The 19,793-nt window shown below is 34.0% G+C and overlaps 1 protein-coding gene across 3 annotated transcripts in view; it reads right to left on the bottom strand.

Moving 5' to 3' along the window:
- Positions 1–2,541: 2,541 nt before the first annotated feature.
- LOC139689912 (small G protein signaling modulator 2-like) overlaps positions 2,542–19,793 on the bottom strand; it is a 269,278-nt gene continuing 252,026 nt past the window's right edge. The window contains exons 16-25 of one of the 3 annotated variants that reach the window (XM_071587030.1): positions 18,554–18,796; positions 14,738–14,926; positions 12,443–12,563; positions 10,340–10,441; positions 5,964–6,187; positions 5,497–5,621; positions 5,236–5,415; positions 3,457–3,566; positions 3,116–3,283; positions 2,542–2,899 (exon numbers count right to left, since the gene is read on the bottom strand). In XM_071587030.1, the coding sequence (XP_071443131.1) occupies positions 2,811–2,899; positions 3,116–3,283; positions 3,457–3,566; positions 5,236–5,415; positions 5,497–5,621; positions 5,964–6,187; positions 10,340–10,441; positions 12,443–12,563; positions 14,738–14,926; positions 18,554–18,796 (1,551 nt within the window). In that variant the 3' untranslated portion in view covers positions 2,542–2,810. The remainder of the gene's footprint in view (positions 2,900–3,115; positions 3,284–3,456; positions 3,567–5,235; positions 5,416–5,496; positions 5,622–5,963; positions 6,188–10,339; positions 10,442–12,442; positions 12,564–14,737; positions 14,927–18,553; positions 18,797–19,793) is intronic. The other 2 variants (XM_071587032.1, XM_071587031.1) reach the window with 2 other exon arrangements.

The following is a 19,793-nucleotide window of genomic DNA, read 5'->3' as shown; positions in this document are numbered from 1 at the left end:
ACAGGGAGAAAAATATCACCTAATTATAATGCCATGCATGCACTTTCATGAAAACTTGCCATTTTGCCAAAAGCTAGTCTAATTTGTTCTTACCTTGTTTTATGGCATGTTATAAATACCAATTTTATTAGATGATTATTTGCCTAAAAATTCAAATTGACATTATTTTAAATACTCAAGCTATTTTCTATGGAGGATAATAATAAAAACAGAGTAAGGCACAGAGAAAAAGGTGGTTCGATTCTTATGTGGTAAGATACGTCAAAAGTAGGCACCTAACACCAGAATGTTCTATTCACCACCTAGATAGTTACCATCATGGCAGAGGGCTATGAAGTAAAAGTAAATTTTCAGGATACTACATGGGTATTTTTAAACACAGAAAATGAAAAGTATAAACTTTTCTATGATGAGCACTCCGGCAGATTATGGACCATATGAAATTAAAATATGATGGCCCTACTATTCCTAGAAAAATTATAAATGTCTATCATTGCCGTAACACTGAGACTGTCAAAATGTGCACATATGGTTGCTTCAGAGTTTTTAGCCATAAACTCACTGCTTCTAAGTCTATGAAATGGGTTTCATTTTAAGAGCAATCTTGTCGACTTTTACATGAGAAAGATATGATTGATGAAAATTTGATCACAAAGCATTTTACTTCAAAATAAAAAACCAGCATTATCACAAAATAATACCACATACTGAATAAAAAACAGCTACAGATTTCAGGAATGAGATTCACAAAATCACAGTAAAAAATTAAGTCCATTGGAATGAGAATCAAACGTTACACACAACCTGTAATGTTTTCATACAGAGAAAGTAACTTTTGCTTACTATACTTCTTATTACCTTCCTCTGTGCTGGGCAATCAGAATAAGTACATGCCATTAAAACAGCATTTATTCTTCCGTATACATAAAGTTCCACCTCATTGTGGCTTATTTTATGAAGTGTAAAATACACTGAGGCTGTCTTGTATGGTAGCATTCCAAAATTTGCACACAGAAAATCTCAGATGCCCCAACAAAGTTGATACAGACACATTCCTTAAGAGACTTGTGATAATTAACTTCATAATACATTAAATTACTTAAACATGAATACTGATTCCACCAACCAAAAATAAAAAAAATATTTGACTAATATTTTAAGAGTAAAAACGCAAATCAGTCAGCTAAAATATTTCAATTCATTCCACACATCGTCATCAATTGCCTCTAAAATGAAAATCTTGCTTTTGTAGAACAGTCATCACAAAAATATATACAAATATAATCATTTACCATGTAGAGATATTAGATTGTGATATATGTATACAATTTTTCAATATGCATAAATTTTATTTTTGTATTTTAAAAATAACTGCATAATATACATCCTGATATTAATAACAAACATTACCTCTATGGCACGGAGATCATTTTCTAATACCATTGAACATGCGATACAGGTACATTCAAAAGTTTATGCCATGCCCAATACATAATTCCTTTCACATCAACATTGTAACAACCAGCAGTTTAGAAGTACTGATAACATTTCTTTAAACTTCATTTAACTAAATGCAGTATTTGGATGATATTTGCATTAAAAATACACTGCATTGATCAAATTTTCAACAAAAATTAACAAATAAAAGCAAAGCTCATGGTAGAACTTTGGGATGAGGGCATATCAGATGACAGGTAACACATATATGTCCCTAAAGTTTTAAGCTGGCCCATTTATAAAAAATTGAAAGGGACAAAGAAGGAAAATTAAATTAACAAGGAACATGTATGAATGTGTATATATATATATATATATATATATATATATATATATATATATATATATATATATATATATATATATATATATATAATATATATACTCATTTACATAGAAATAGATGTAAGGAAAAGGGATAGGAATACACATAAAGGACCAACACAGGAGAGGTGGGGAAGGCAGAATCAGGCAGATCACGAGTGTAAAAATATTTCCTAGACCGGGACTTGAACTCCTAATCTTTCCACTTGCTGGGCAAAGGCTCTAAGAGTGGAAAGATCCGGAGTTCAAGTCCCGGTCTAGGAAATATTTTTACACTCGTGATCTGCCTGATTCTGCCTTCCCCACCTCTCCTGTGTTGGTCCTTTATGTGTATTCCTATCCCTTTTCCTTACATCTATTTCTATGTAAATGAGTATTTGTTCGCTGTTTGGTGGGATTTCGTGTTTAAATGTGTGTGTGTGTATATATATATATATATATATATATATATATATATATATTATATATATATATATACATTCAAACACGAAATCCCGCCAAACGGCGAATAAATACTCATATATACAGAAACATATATAAGGGATAGGAACACGTATGAAGGACGAACACAATAGAGGTGGGGAAGGCGGAATCGAACGGATCACAAGAGTAAAAATATTTCCTCAACCGGGACTCGAACACCGGATCTTTCCACTTATATATGTTTCTGTATATATATATATATATATATATATATATATATATATATATATATATATATATATATATATATATATATATATATATATATATATATATATATTTATATTTATATTTATACATATATTTCTTTAAATTGAGTTTATTATATATGCATATATTTAATTTAAACAGTTTTCCTGCAACTGCACACGTGGGATGAATCATAAGTGGGTACTTTCCTTGCTGCTTTTGGTATTCTACCTGGGGACATGAGGGTGGGGAGGGGAGATCCATATGGCCTTTTTTGCTTATCACTTTTTAGAATGCGATTCCTCTTTCTGCTTATTTCACTTGTTTTCAATAAGCGTCTGGAGCTGGAGTACTAAGTCCCTAGCTAACGATAAAACAGCCTTGGCATCATGCCTTTCTGCCATCTCTGTGAATTCAAACAAAATAGTGAAGAATTACAGATTGTAACATCAAGTTTTTAAAGTTTAAATAAGAAATTAACCATAATCTCAAAGGAACCAAAAGGCTCTTTTGGTATTTCACTTTATCTTTATGAATTAATATACATATATTTGCTGGCTCACTTATCTGCTGCCAAATTAAGACACTTGTATACCTTAACTCTTCATGAAAGTAAACTTACCATTAAAAAATTTTATGATATCTGTGAAGTCCATGGAATGTGCCAAGATTATATCTCGGTAAGACTGCACCAATGCAAGGGCTAAAAATAACACAAAATGTGCAGATGCAACATGTTTTGCTGCCCATATGGTTTCCCAAACACTGAATACATCTTCGTACAAGAGCTCTGTAAAATAAACAACATATCAGCTGCTGATTCAAAGGGATTAACTTCAGTTAAGTCAGTGGGTAAGTACATATTAAAGACTGTTTTCAAAATAGTCACTAACAAAGTTATATCTCTCCAATAATTTGACCTATGAAGTAGAGAGAAATATTAATAGTAGTGTCACAACTGACCTCGTTTAAAGTCAAGAAGAAACCAGCGATAGCAAAAGTAGAAATGTGTGTAATCTCCATTCTGATGCATTAACTCAAACATTTCCGAGTCCAAAATTTGAATGAGGGACCTGCAAGTGAAGGTTATCGTGAGTTGAAACAAATGGATGAAATAGCAGATTGGAATGTGTTTATTATTGAGATTGTGTGAATACGAGGCAGCAGGGTATGTTGCTCTGTCATAATGGCAGTTGGTTCCCCACTACAAATGGTTTGGATCAGATGACAACCCCTCTTTCTTCTGACAACCATATTTTATACAGAATAATAATTTGTTCAATTAAAAACTAAAGGTAACAAATCAGATAGCAATTAACCATGAGAACAAAAAGAACTAATTTTATAAAAACCTGTTACATATTTTTAATATAAAAATGGCTAGTAACTTGATGGAAACACTCTTTCTAATAGTTTTACCCATAAATGGAAGCAAAAAATTAAAATTTTTAAAATTATAATCTTGTTTTGTGGAACTACTTGTCCCACTGTGAAACAAGGTCTGTTAGCCAGATTCTTTCCCAGCCATCTCCACCCACTTCAACATGTTTTAAGAACAAACACAAATTCTATAAAGTTCCAACTTCAGATCTATTCTGAAATGGACATTAAAGTACTTTTACTAGATAAGGTTTTATGCTGCCACACACTCATAAAAAAGTACAGTAGGTACAGAGCCAAATAAAACCATTAAAATCGTAAAATACTGAAGAAAGTTTTGATTTCAAAATAAGTGAGATGAAAGCCTCATTGAGATCAATTTTTGTAATTAGATACTACCATTTAGACAGACTGATTACAGATGGTCATTAGATGTACATTATAGCATTGCTCATTTTTTAAAGCCATTAATAGATACTTTTCATATTATCATATGGTATCTACCGATATTTAAAATCTCAACTATACCCCAGAACAAATTCTGACAGCAATCTACTGCTCAAAAATTCCATATTATAATTTCTTTTCATGAAAACAGTTCATCCAAATATCAATTAGTGAAAGTAAGCCCACTTTTTTCGAGGAAATGTAATTTTATTTTTTAAGAAAAAAGAGGATGAGACTTAATCATGAGCATGTGCAAATTTTCAAAGATAATAAAGTTTAAAGATGACTTTAATGGGGATTGTGAGAGTAGATGCCTATGTGGTGGGTAATTATTAAACAAATGGAAGGAAATTATCACTCTGAATTGTATTGCTGATATGTACACATACATTGAAAAAGTAAAAGGACTAATAAACTTGTAGCTTAAAATTACATACTTTTTTGACTCTGCCACTGTATACTTTTTTGAATTCAACTGTACAATATTTATTTGAATCAACATTCATTTTCCTAATCTGGTAAAGGTATACACAAGATTATTTTACATTAGATAATGTTTGCCACTTCATTTATCAGATTTATTTATTAGATGACATGTACACTTTAGCGAACAGTACAATTAAGATTATCCAAAGGAAATGAATAACAATGGAGAATTAGGGATATAAAATGTATAATTATTTCAAACGTAGAAATTTCAGAGAAAAATCATTCTCTTTGACCAGAATGCTGACCTGCATCCCCAGACATCTGCCTTTAAATTGCTTTGACTAGTTAAGCTACCAAGGCATCCTCTTATCATCCCCTGTGGCTTTCTAAGGGCTGTGAAATTCCTGCATTTCACTTTGCATCACCAAATGATTCTATTAAAGTAACTGTTCTGGTATATTACACAGTTCTTGAAATTATAGTCACCTCATATTTGCAAAATGTGTGTCCATAGCTCCTCCATTTGGGAAGTTTGCTTGCATGCGCTCCATGAGACGACAGAAACATGAGTATGCAGTGGCTTCATCATCTAGTATTACGAGAAGTGGTGCTGCCAAATCACACATTCCTTGCATGTAACCAACATCAAGATGCTCCCACACGTAACTGACAAAAGAGAATACTGTATAAGTGCCAACTGAGGGAAAATGACCAACAGTAAAACATCAAGCATATCCTAATACTCACGTGCACATGACATTCCGCAACTTTTCCAGGTTCTGCTGGGTGAAATACCAATAATTCCTGTCACATCGTTGCACATCCTTGTCTATCCGATGAAGATTCAGACCAAAGTTCTCCAACAACTCCATCTAAATTCAGAAACAGAAATCACAAATGTAAGGAATGATTTGGGAAATACAGTTAAAGATTTCATACATTATTATATGACGAGCTTTAGAGAAATCAGTACTGATGGTACTTAAATACTGACATGCATTCATCAATTTTATTTATAAACAAAGGCAATATGTACATAGAATGACTTAGTGTAATTGATAGGTGAGTCTCATTTCCAACTAAATTTTAAACAATATTTTTCAATGGTGAAACCTCAGTTTTCATAGAAATAGGACAATGAATTAATCCTATTTGCACATAACTTGGTACCTTTATTTGAAATCACAGATATGAAAATATAAAACCCAGGTTACCGAATACACCCCCCCATTCGAGCTGGCGGGTGATATGCAGTTGGATCTGGAGCCAGGGCAAGTGCCATCTGGTCCGCCTTCCTCCACTCCTAACGTGCTCACTGGATGAGGATCATCATTTGTTTTTTCTTCTGCGTGAATTCCACCATTGCCATTAACATATTCCTCCACATCCTCCTCCGTTAATTGCAATTCCTTTCTCTGTGGTGTTAGTGGAACATCTCCTGTAATTTTTCATTGGGAAAGTAGAAGATGATGTATGCTCATATCTCAGATTTAAAACAATCCCTTGTGGATTGCAGTATGCAAATTTCTGGCTGTGCTGGAACAATGAAGAAGCAAGCCTGTGCAGTCAAGTGAAATCAAGCAAATCTCATTCATTTTCCTGCTGACCTAAGCTTTGGTACACTTGGGAATGGATGCACCAGGTATTTGATTAGAGACCTCGAGAAGTAACAGATTAAAATAAAATAAATCACGCCTATTATTCAAGTAAATAAATATTCTTTAGAAGGTTTACAATTTATTATTGAAAGATAAAATAATTTATGTCAATTTGCTCTGAAGCAATAACATTACCAAATAGCATAATATTGAGGCCCTGAATTTCACAGCACCTAGGACCCTCAACATTCACCAAATGTACCATATAACCTAAATATGAAGTAGAGCTTAGAGCTTTACTTTTCTGCAGGAAAATACAGCTAAGAATTAGGGTGCAATGTAAGCTGTAATAGAAAAAAAGCATAAGAGGTGCATATGACATTAAAGGCAAAGAAATAGGGCCATGAAATGTGATTGTCAAACTTAATTTTCCATTAGATCCTATGGAAAAAGAGAAAGAAAGATGAAAGTGGAAGGAAGGATGATACATTGTTTACATAACTTAACTACAATAGGATTTTTAAATGACATACATGTGCTAATACTCATAAAAATTATGTATTTCATAATAAATTAAATCAATGCATGATGATGCATTCCAATGCAGATGGGGGGAGGGGGTGATTATAAAGCTAGTCAATCAGCAACTCTTTCAAAATAATAATTGGCAAAGTTAAAAATCCAACATTCTCAACAAAAGAAAGTACAGCATAAATTCACAAGATCCTTTTTTACAGTTCAAAATATGACTTCTCCTGCTACCAAGAGCATGATATGAGGGTCCTTGGGAATGAGTAGAAACAAATCTAAATTAACATTTGGCTGTCAACTATTTGGTTTACTGAAAGAGCTGGTTAAATATTAGAGATCCTAAGAGATAAATAGGTAGGATCTATTTACTAATCAATAACAGGATGACAGGTAACTTCTAATACTATTTTTGTCACCTAACAGAGCAAATAAATGACAATATCTTTTTCATGCATTATCATATGCAATCAGATTAAAAATTCCTTGCAATGAACTATGCAAGCAAAAGGAGAGGAGGAAAGAGGCATAAATATGGTGTACAGGCTGTTGTAGAGTTAAAATACAGAGCTTTTATTTGCTCAGGAATTTATTTAAAACTACATTCCTGCATTTATTTACATAAGAGAATAATTTTAGGCCTAAAAAATGCTGATATGACAAAATGAAATCAACCAAAGACCTCAGTTTAATGAATAGATTAATTCTTTTCCTCATTGAGTTCACTAGATAGCATGGGTTGATTTCAAAGTAAAAGCACATACAGTCTTCTTTTTAACTGCAGAGGAATAAAATTCTTAATCTTAATTCAACAAGGCCTATCAAAGAGTTTTTTTAAATCATTGAGCAACCAATCCTTGGCTTATCAGGGGAATGTAACCAGTATTACATTCAAGGGCTAATTATAACCCTCCCTCTGATATTAGACCTTAATTTAGGAGAGCATTTTGTTGATTTTTAGAGGATTTGAATAAAGAATCAAAAACAAGGCAATGCAACTATTTAAGAGGGTAAAAATCATAGCGGATGACTTTGTTAAAAGTTACTGTTGCAGCATATCCTGCAGTTTCTTAGAGTTTTAAAAACAAGGCATTAAAACTATCAATCTCAAGTGCCAAAATTGGATTGTGCACAAACCATCAATAATTATGCAGCAAATATTGACTCTTTGAGGGTATTTTAGTTTTCCTATAACACACCCACTCCCAGGATTAATGATATCTGACTTATTTCTTTTTATTCATAAACACTGAAAATAAATTGATGTCACAATCCAGATGAACATCTATACTGCACTTATATGCTATTAAAATTTCTAATGTTTGCTATTTGTCAATTTCAAAATTCACAGTGTGGTGGACATGTAATGGGAAGAATTAACATTTGAAGATAATTTATGCCGCTGTTCTTTTGCCACAGTTGTATTATGATTCTCTCTAAAAAATGCATCAAAATCTTAAATGCCATTCCAATACTTGCATTAATGAGCTCTAAAACTGTCACAATGTTGACCTCTAAGTGATAATTCAGCAAAGCAGCAAGTGCCTCAACCCAAATTAGGTCAGCACCGCAAACTTACAGTACCTGCTGTTCACAGCCTTCAGTTCATAAAGTTTCATTCCAACATAAGATGCATGCATATTTTGACTCAAAATTACTCCTTGAGATTATGGAATTTGGTTTGGTGTGAGGGCCTTCAAAGTCTAACCACTCATCTCATTATCCTACATTTCAATTCCTTGGAGCAAGATGAGTTTCTCTTTCCATTCTTTCCAGCTACTCTAGCCATATAACCCTTGGAAGACTTGTGGGGACCTGACAGCAAAACAGTATATATTTTTTTGCTGTTCCCTCAGGCACAATCAACATGTGCATGTGACATTCAATTAATATTTAGTCCAGCCAAAGAATTTTTCATATCTCACTCATGGCCTCTGACATTTCTGACATTGACTACCAGTTTGATTGTGCAAAGAAATTTGCCTCATTACAACATTTTCATTTCAGACTGTGGGTGTGGAGGGCGTGGCAATCCATGATTTGGTGATGGGGACTGGTGGAAATGTGTGATTTTCCTGGAGAGAATTAAACGAATAACATAAATAATACTTAAAAAATCACACGTTACGATCAAGTACCCCAAAATTTTCAATCTTTAGGGCTTCATAAAAATTTGTTCAATTGGAAATTCTCCAAATACCAAAACCAAAATTTCACAGGGAAGGGTCGATTTTTGCTGCATTCTGTCAAAAAGTTAGTCAAAATAATTACAGTATAAAAAAACTGCCAAAGCCTGTTATAATGAGAAAGATGATTTAGGATACGCTCAACAAGTATTCATATTGGAGCGAAAATAAATAGTATGAGATGCACCATCATAAATCAGACTTTGGGAATGGATTTAAAAATGTGTATATATGGCCAAAACAGGGCTCAGTTTAAACACTGCAATTTTTTGTTTAAAGATATAGGGAGAGGGAGATTTGAAGTGTATTACAGGAATTCAATGAAGGTAACCAGGTACCTGCAAAAATATTACTTAAATATTTCTCCTGAAATAGACTGAATCCCTATTCAACTGTTCAGATAAAGCCTAGAGCAAAGTAGGCACAGGCTTTAGGGATTTTTTTTATTTTTTCCCAAAACATCTTTCAAAAGTATGTGTGAGACAATTTCAATTAGGATATTTTATATTTAATTTTCAATAATGATTAAAGTTACATCAGAATTATTTAGGCTAACAAAGACATTGATGGAGGAGTTCGGTTTTAAGTAAAACTTAGCCAAATGAAACAGTTTCTGGCATCACTTGGTGGAAATTCTTCATATTGAAATTAAATTTAAAATACTTTGCCTTTCCAAATAAATCACTTTTATTACTACCTAGGTTTTGCTATGGTGTAACATCATCAGGTCAAACCTGACCTGATGATGTTACACCATAATGAAAACTAGGTAGTAATAAAAGTGATTTATGTGGAAAGGCGAAGTATTTTAAATTTAATTTCAAAACTTAGCCATTTTCACTCAAAATTCCTTTACATATGTATACATGCTTTGGTGGGAAATAGCCTGATTTATATTCATACAAAATCTCCATGAAATCAGTCATGAAGTGACATACACCTTGCACCAAAAGAATTGTTGCATTTTGAAAAAATATGAGGTTAATACCAAAGTCTGATTCTCGTGCTGGCACATTTTATAAAATTTTTGGAAAAAGTAATATTTGCCGAGATCTATTATTATTCTCTGAACCTATGGAGATAATAAAAATAAATGAAATTGTGACTGAAGGAGTGATTTTTATGGAAAAAGTGATCTCACAACAACGAGACTGAAATATTTTAATAGAAACTGTTGTTTCTGTGGTTTGTTTTGAGTGAATCAGTGGAGAATGCAATGAAAAGAATGGTTGTGAGTTAATAATCAGCTGAAATTGATGTCTTCATCAGACGACTGACCTGGCTCCTCCGACTGATGACCACTGTCGACGGATGGATTTGTAGTGACGATGACAGCCATGCCATCCCTTTCTGGCCTCTCCTCCCTTTTTGACGAAGTTTCTAGTACATGGAAAAAGCCAACTGACTCTTAAGAAAATTCTGCAGGCCACGTTGTCTTCATGTTCATAAAACAAATATTTTATTCTAACAAGAAGAAATCTGGGATAAGGACATCTAATTGTAAGTTAACATAGAATGGAAATGAACACAATGTACACTTTTCGAATCCAATTATTATGAGGAAGTTCCATGACTTTGGTCTACTTTGCATACAGTATTCAGCATCTGTTTGCCATATATTTGGTAGTTAAATGATTCTACAGCTATTTGCCGGATCAATAAGTACACGACTCTTCAGAGAAAGAATTCTATACACAGTTCAGTGATCAGTCACTTGGACAACTGTATGAGGAATATATTTGAAGTGCACAGGTGTTACATATTCAAATGTGGACATCGACAAATTAGAATTGCTATTTACCCTCGTTTATATAAAATAACATTTCCTCTTCGAATTGGGCATCAAGTCAATTTATTCTCAAAACATGGCATACTTTTTAATTTATTTTGGAGTAATTTTAATGAGTCAACTACAGTGATGATCATTTTCTCAAAGTTTAAAGGGTCAAAAAATATTTCTCTGGCATTTAAAATAAATTAAAGTTAAAAAATTTATTTCTTTAAATTTTTAATTTGGCATTGAAACAATACACTGATGCGCAAGCCCTCCAAACTCTTTTTAAACTATTTGCATATTTGGGAAATGCACACATTTTTAGTCAATTACTCATGTTTTTTTGGAGTTCATACATTTAAGCCTTCAAAAATTGACAAAATCCTTATTCAGGAATATTAATTGTATTGTTATCATCTAGTCTGAAATGCATTTGTATGCATAGTTTTAATTCATTTGAAAATAGTTTTACTTATATGGTACTTACTTGGTAAACTTAAATTTAAGTAGAATAAGCATAAAATTTCACTATATACAATTTCATATTGTATACAAGAGTTAGACAAGTTTTTCACTTGAAAATAATTTTCACATAATAATTATTTAAATAATGGTGGTGCACAAAAACCACCAGACATTCACATGTGTTGTAGATTTAGGTGTATCTGATCATGAATTAAGCATTTTGGGCAATAAAATAGTCAATCAGGAGATGACGCAGGGATAAATGTTCAGCCAGCCAGAAGTCCCAAACTCAATCAATATAAGAGCGACATTACCAAGTACATGCAGAGTGATTTCTGCATCATTATTTTGGGAAAATGTTATTCGCCATTAACTACAGGCACTTCTCCTGGGTTTATTGAAATTTCAGTTAATATTTTAAAAGTCATTTTTTTTATTTATGAGGGGATAAAATTTCTATAATCAATCAATCATGAAATATTTATAAATAGAATATAAGTGAAATAGAGAAAAGTTTGTATAGTATTTGTAGTTGTGGAGGATATAAAGAAAGATTCTGTTCATTACATTTATCCATTGCCATTTAAAAGATGAAGAAAAATATGGATCAATATCCATGACCTATTGATGTGAATAAAACACTGTAATCAATCAATTAAACTTATAAACAATACAAATACTACATAAACACCAAAATAGAAACTAATCAATCAATTAAACTTATAAACAATACAAATACTACATAAACACCAAAATAGAAACTAACTAAAAAGAAACTGTTCACCAGACAATTTGAATTGTTTTTAACATGACTCAACAATTAGAGAAATCTTAAGAAATAGCCATCACAAATAATGAGTCAATTATGTATTTCATTTTGCACTGAACATAATTATCAATGGAAGCTGTACCATAGGCACTACTGCTTCTCAATAAAAATTTGAGCATTATGAAAAATAAAAAAATCCCCATTATTGAATGAGCAGTTTCATGCTTCTTCAAGGTAAGTATTAACCAGTAAGTGAAAGAGAGACTGCCTATAAGAAATAGTGTTGAGTATTTTGTAGTGCCATTTATCATGGTTAAATAAATTGTGTGACAAACTTGATATGATAAAATACATAAATTCTCATCCAAATTACCTGCTCGATTTGACTGGTCCCCAACACCATCTGCTGCCATCCCACTAACATCCTCAGCTGCCTCTAACTCCCCAGCTCCATCTTCTTCGAGTCCCTCGTCGGATGAAATAGTTTTACGAGCCTAGGGAACACATTCAGAATATGTTACAATTATATATTTATAAAAATAATTTAAGAGCCATTAACTCATTCGAGCTTATTTAAAAAATTCTGTAATTCACCATTGTGCTACTGTAGACTATTCCCGTATTGAGCATTTGCTATTCACACATAGTTTTTCTTACAAAGGCTAACACAACGGGACAACTCTTTGGAAAAATCCATCATAATTTCACATTTTAGTTAAAAACAGTTCATTTCATTTTACATACACTGAACGTGTGAATCCTTTAAAAGCTTAATTTAGACTTAATACCAGCTGCAATTACTGTAACGTTAATAATGATGTTCATCAAATAAGATCATGCTTAAGAAATTGTTTCCCTTCTTTTATGCTGAGAAGAGCGATTACTCTATGTGCTCTCTTTTTAAATCCACCTTTTGTTTATGAACTCATCACTAATAGCTACCGAATCTGAATATGATCTCAGCTCATGAGCCTGGTTTAGTTTACCAATTTTTCATCTCCATATTCATTTTTTAGTATAAGTATCATTTCAGTCATGAAAAATTGATGCTTAATTCAAAATCTTAAAGAGCAGTTAGTCATATTATAGCAATGCTCACATCATTATTATTCTTTTTCTCCATGGAATAATTGGAACTGGCCTATGTGCTTCATGCAAACTGTTATTTTAAACTTGTTATAAAGAACTTAAATGTTCAATAATTCTCACTCTATTCATGATTGATTCAAATAACTGATATATTTACCCAATTCCTTATGCTAAAAGATTTTGCTTTCACATACATAATCATTGATTAACTTTCTTCGTACATTTTAACAGTAATTTCCACTCATTTTCTTACTTTTGACTTATCCTAAAATCTAAATGGAAATTTGAAGACACAATAATATTTCTTTCTTTATTTGTCTGATCTTTTACAGTCCAAGTTTGTAATATCATGGGAATGTTTGCTCTATTGCACCGATTCCAATATCCAATTCAGATTAACCTCATGCCAGAGATCTCACAGAGCATTGCCATTCCTCCACTCTGGTGGTCACAATGGAGGAGCATACTTTCCAGTATAAAAAGTTCGAATTTGTGGTGCAGACAGAAATGCCTCCATAAGCTGAGAGGAGGGTTGTGCATTCATGAATCTAGGTTACCATAAATGATACCATACTATTAATCTGCAATTCTCAAAGAATGTACATGATGACTACTGCAGAAATTAGATGCCTGTGCAGTAGATGAAACCTCTCCATTTTGTTGGTTTCGAAATCTGTAATGAAATGCCAAATGTTCCAGAATTTCATTCATAGTCTTCACAAAGCTACTGGAGAAGGAGTTCACATATCCATACAGTATTTTGGAGGTAAATGGTGTGGTGGTATAGACATCAGGAGATGAATTAGATTGAAAAGCATTTCCTTAGAGAAAAGAATCATCTTAGGGTGACCACCTGTTCAAAGAATGTAGCTTCATTCATAAACTTTGATGATGAATTTCATGCATATAGAAGTAAATAAAAGTGAAATTAACATTGTCATCACAATTAGAACCGTTTTATTTATTCAAAAAATAATAATTGAAAATAAGTAAGTTCCCTGAAACAAGTGACATACATTACATGCAAAAAGCTAACTTAAATGTGATATGAGATTGGGTAATTTGGCCAGGCACCATTATTTCAGGCAGATCTATGCTTTGTAATTTAACTAGTAAGCCATCTTGAGAAATTCAGCCAGAGAATTGTTGTTCCTTTAATTTGTGAACAGAGGCATTGTTAAAAATATTCAGAAGTTGGCAGCATTTTCTGCAATAAAGTATGTTTTGGCAGGATAACAAAGAGACTTACCCAGAGGTCATAATCATAAAAGAGACTATTGTACAGATAAAGGGTACTTAGATTTATTATTGAGCTTACAAACAGAATATATTGTTTTTCAGGTGGTTTTGCACATATATGATCAGTCTTCTAGCATAATTCTAATTTAAGCACATAAGCTATTAATAAAAAGGCATTTCCATAAAAATAAAATCATTCTCATGGATACTTTTCTGATGCATGGCTAAAATTAAATTTGAGTAAAAACTGCAAATGTATAATATGCATTTTGAAAATGTTAAGAGTAAACAATACATATAAAAGTCAGATAAGCTTAAATGGTCTAAGGATGGGACTTACTCCATTGTGGCCATTGATCAAGTGTCCATCTCCATCCATATCAGGGTTTTCTAAAGAATTTGGTGGAACTTTAGGTGGGACTTTGGCATGCGACTCCTCAGATGGTCCATCATCTTCCTTGTCCCCAGTTTCGTCATCATCATCCATTGGGTTGTCATCTGATGTTATGCTTACAGCATCCTCAAATACCTAAAGTAGAATCGTTAGTATTTAAACCATGGGGAAGGTTCAAATTTACATTTCTGGAATAACAAATGAAAAAATACAGATGCAAAGCCAATGTTTATATAAAACTGAAGTCAAAATAAAATTATTTTAAAGGCATACTTTGATGCTCCACAAATTAAATAGCTCGCAAAATTATAATACAATAAAGAATCCAACAACATCACTTTGCTCCGACAAACTAGTGAGGCATACACCCAAACTATATATCCTCCTCACTCTGGAAATTCGAAAATTACACTGTCATAAAAATAAGAGATCTGTGTTTGATTTTGACAATATTTCAACTACCATAACTTTATCAAACAAAGGTTACCTTAGATCCATATTGATAGTCTGTAAACTCATGATAAGAAAGGAATTAAAAGCGAACACCAAAAGGAAGTGGATGTTTTACTGCTTCGTTGCTGCCTTCACTGTAAGGCATCCAACATGAGATGAGTGCAACTGTATTTGATATTTTTTTTCTGAGAAAATAATCGTGGATTGTAGCTTTTGTTTGCTGCTAGCTCCTTTCTGCTGGGCTAAATTTGAAAATAATATTTTCCTTTTTCTTAGCAATTTTCTCATATTTACATATACATGTCAAAGATAGGCGAGTCTTTGCTCTATTTTCAAGATGCTTTAAACACCTTTCAAAGTGAGATTTCATGAAGCTCAGATTAATGCAGGATACCTCTCTCGTGATCATTCATAAGTTAATAAAAATACCCAATCTTGATCTAATTTCTTTATGAAAACCAATGCTGATGATGCAGTCAAATCAAAATTATGAATGAAACTTTGATTAAAATGGGATATTGCCCCATTACTTACCATTTCCGGAGATTAAGATTTTATGTAAATACCAGGGTGATTTTTATTTTTTTCATGCAAAATTTTAGGTTTTTCATACACTGATATATCACCACCAGTTATCAACTCCAAGGTTGTTTACCAGACATATATGCAACTGATTCAGAGCATAAAAATCTATAAATATAAAACAAAGTCGTAAATTGAGTTAGTTACACCAAGTTAAGTCAAGAACGGACGTACCACTTTTAATGATTTTTGGTTTTTTGGATTCGTCTCAGCCCAGAATAGCAGAATAACGATTAAAATATCGTGAAAGTATCGTATCGCAATATCGAATCTTAATACATCGTATCATATTGTATCGTCAATTTTAATGATGCTCGTTTTTTTTGGATTCGCCTCAGCCCAGAGTAGTAACAGAATAACCACTATAATATCGTAATGTATCGTATCGTATCGCTTTTTATGCAGAATGATCACTGCTGTCACTGGTGAATGTTCGAGGGCCAAAATCACTCGAATCACTAAGAATATAGTTAATGGCATAGTGTGGCAAACATTTCAGTCTGCATGTCAATCTGAGCTCAATTTGCCTGAAAACAATAATCATTTGGGGCTGAAACAGCTATTTCTGCATCTCCAAGTCAGATACGCACGTTTTTTGCTGTCACCCTTTCTACATGCTGCCAACCCAATCCACGTGACATGTGAAACAAATACAAGGATAACATGTAAGAAGACATTTTACATCGAATTCGTGTAAGTTCAAGAAATCTCGATGTTGAGGTAAATGAGGAGATACATAACCAGGCTTTGGTGTTGATTGAAGACATGTGTCACCTCATGTGCGGTAGTTTATTAGTGAAGTTAGGAATGACAGCGCCAGATCGTGGAATGAACGGCGCGTTTAATCGAGAGTGGGAACTTGAACGTGAATATGATCGACATGAAGTAGAAGAACCCCCAACAGAAGGAAGTCTATGATGCATTAATGAAGGCAATTGATGATGGAAATGGTGACTTATTTTCCTGGATGCCCCTGGTGGAACTGGGAAGACTATCCTCAAGAGTATATCATTGCTTTTGGCCAGTGTTCGTACGAAATTGGACATTGCGGTAGCAGTTGCTTCTTCTGGCATAGCGGCCACATTGTTGGAAGGATGCCGTAGAGCTCATTCAGCGTTAAAGTTGCCGTTAAACCTACAAGTTGTGAACAATTTACATGTAACATTTCGAAACAGTCCGCAATGGCCAAAATTTTAGTAGGATCTAAATCATCATATGAGACGAATACACGATGGCGCACAAACGCGCATTGGAAACACTTTTTGAACGGACATTGAAAGATCCGCGCAATGACTCGAGATGCTTTGGTGGCGCAATGATTTTACTGTCTGGCGATTTCCACCAAACACTCCCAGTCATTACAAGATCGACTTTTGCCGATCAAATAAACGCCTCAAATCATCAAATCTGAGGCACTATGTGAAGAAACTTTAACTAAAAACAAACATGAGAACGATCCATCTGCTGAAGATTTCTCCAAGCAATTGTTGACCATCATTAGTGGCCCTATTACTGTCGACGAATCGAACGGATGGATTTCATTCCCTCGGTATTTTTGCGATTTCATTTCATCGAAAGATGAGCTCATCAACGAAGTGTTCCCGAACATCATTGATATCCACAACAATCACAAATGATTGAGTGAGCGAGCAATTTTGGCGGCTAAGAACAAAGATGCAGATGACTTAAATTTCGTGATTCAGAATCAAATCATTGGTGCTCTTCATTCCTTCAAATCTATTGACTGTGTAACAAATGAAGAAGCCACCAACTATCCATCTGAATTTTTAAACTCCTTGAATGTGCCTGGCTTACCACCACACAATTTACAGCTCTCGGTGATCATGATACTTCAAAACCTAAACCAACCAACACTATGCAATGGAATGCGTTTGGTGATAAAAAAAACTGATGATCAATGTGATTCACGCGACTATACTCTAAGGAAAATTTAAAGATGAGGAGGTTCTCATTCTGAGGATTCCAATGATCCCAACCAATCTGCCGATTAAATTAAAATTAAATGAATTCAATTTCCAATTTGTGTTGCATTTGCGATGACTATTAACTGATCAAAAGGCCAATCGTTGAGTGCTCGTGGTCTCAATCTAGTAAACCCATGTTTTTCTCATGGTCAATTATATGTGGCATATTCACATGTGCTACAAAACCATCCGCTTTATTTGCTCTTCCGCCTGATAACAAAAGAAAATAATTTTGTGGATCAGAAGGTGCTTGACTCAAGAGAATATTATTACTTTAACCCAAATGTACATATTTAAAGATTGAATGAAGAAAATTTCTTTCTCACTATCTGTTTTAATACTTATTTTTGCTGTTTTATTGAATTTTTTTCCTCATATTAATATAACAAGTCAAATATGATTAAAATTGGTACAGCAGTTCTTAATTTATAAATGGTGTAACTAAAGTGCTCATTAATTGTTAGGCAGTACGAAGTTTGCCGGGTCAGCTAGTATATATATAAATACAGGATGCATAAAATTGAGATTTCAAAGTACTGTAACACATTACTAAATCTTGAACAAAAATTAACCATCACTCAGTTGTACTTGGATATTGGAGACTTTGTTATCCTCTTATCCCAAATGAAAGTTGATAATTTTTTTCCAAAAACATTAACACACATTCTTTTCTTTTAAAGAAATAACATGCAAAGTTGCTACCAACATTGTGATTTCATCACTACAATGAGATTGGTCTTACGTCATTGCTGAGTTCCTGAACCAGGGCTGGAGCAGGAGGCATGTCGTTGCCGGAAGTTGACTCGGATGAAAGTTTTGCAAGGTTGGCAGCCATTGCCTCACGATCCCTCTGCCTCACAATGGCCTCCACTGCAAGCCATTCAGACATGGTTGTTTCAAAAGCCCGACGAGTGGCTACATCCACTGTTTCACGGTCAACAGGAGCACTTCCAAATGCATAATGCCCCAGTAAATATGGCCATACCTATGCATCATGCATGGAAATAATTGCAGAAAGACATAACAATTGATGGAATTGATTAAAAAAAACACTAAGTGAAATGGAAACAACCACGAATATATAGAGCACAGATGAATTAAACTGTAAATCACAAAGCTTTCAGATGTATTAATGACCACATTAAACCCCACATTTATTGAAGAAAAAACCAGCCATAACATATTCTAATGGCATTAGTAGAGAGAAAGGCAGCAGAGATAATCCCTCTGGATTTAATGAAGAGTGTTGTGAGGCCTGCTACCAGATGCTCTCCCAGATGTACTAACCCCTAGTACTCTCTCTCTAACACGACTGCCTCTCCTCCGAGGGAGCTAACAGACCAAGGCTACCTACCTCCCCTTTTCTTAAACATTTGGTCGAGTTGGGCTCTGCTTAAGACTTCATGCAAAAAATATGCTAAACTAATGCAATGAAAATTCAATAATGTTATCCAAATAACATAGAAGTAGTATTTAGGGGAGGCGACTGACAGCTAAGGTCATTTGCGCCATAGAGGATGGACAGGAAAGGATGAAGGGTGGAGAGAAACCCGGTGTCAGCATAAGCCTACCCTTTACGAAAGGTGCCACGGGGTCCGCGGCTTTATGTCCCATCCGACGGACGGCGTACTCACTCAAAGTGCCCTCCACAAAGCACCTCAAGTAGGGATCGAGATACCTCTGAAAAATATTCAAAACCGCCTGGATTTGAACCCGGGCCCTCTGGGTGGGAAGCCAGTACGTTAGCCATCTCGATCCCCCAAATAATATTTACAGCTATATATGTATTCAATTAGCAGCCCTCCCCGGACTACAGCCTTGACGTGGTGGAAGGGCTTGTGGTTCCGATGACCCCTAGAGCTGTGCTGGCGGGAGTAATAATAATCGCCCCTGATAGGGTCACCCATGCCAGATAGGTCACAGGTTAGGAGCCAGATCAAAGGTAGTCCACGCAGCGTCTGTTCCTCAGTAAGGCGGCTGCA

This window comes from Hetaerina americana, unplaced genomic scaffold (assembly GCF_022747635.1).
Source record: "Hetaerina americana unplaced genomic scaffold, ioHetAmer1.1.p SCAF_29, whole genome shotgun sequence".
Lineage (NCBI taxonomy): Eukaryota > Metazoa > Arthropoda > Insecta > Odonata > Calopterygidae > Hetaerina > Hetaerina americana.
The sequence above is the reverse complement of the archived record's forward strand: the minus strand, read 5'-3'. Positions and strand labels throughout refer to the sequence as shown.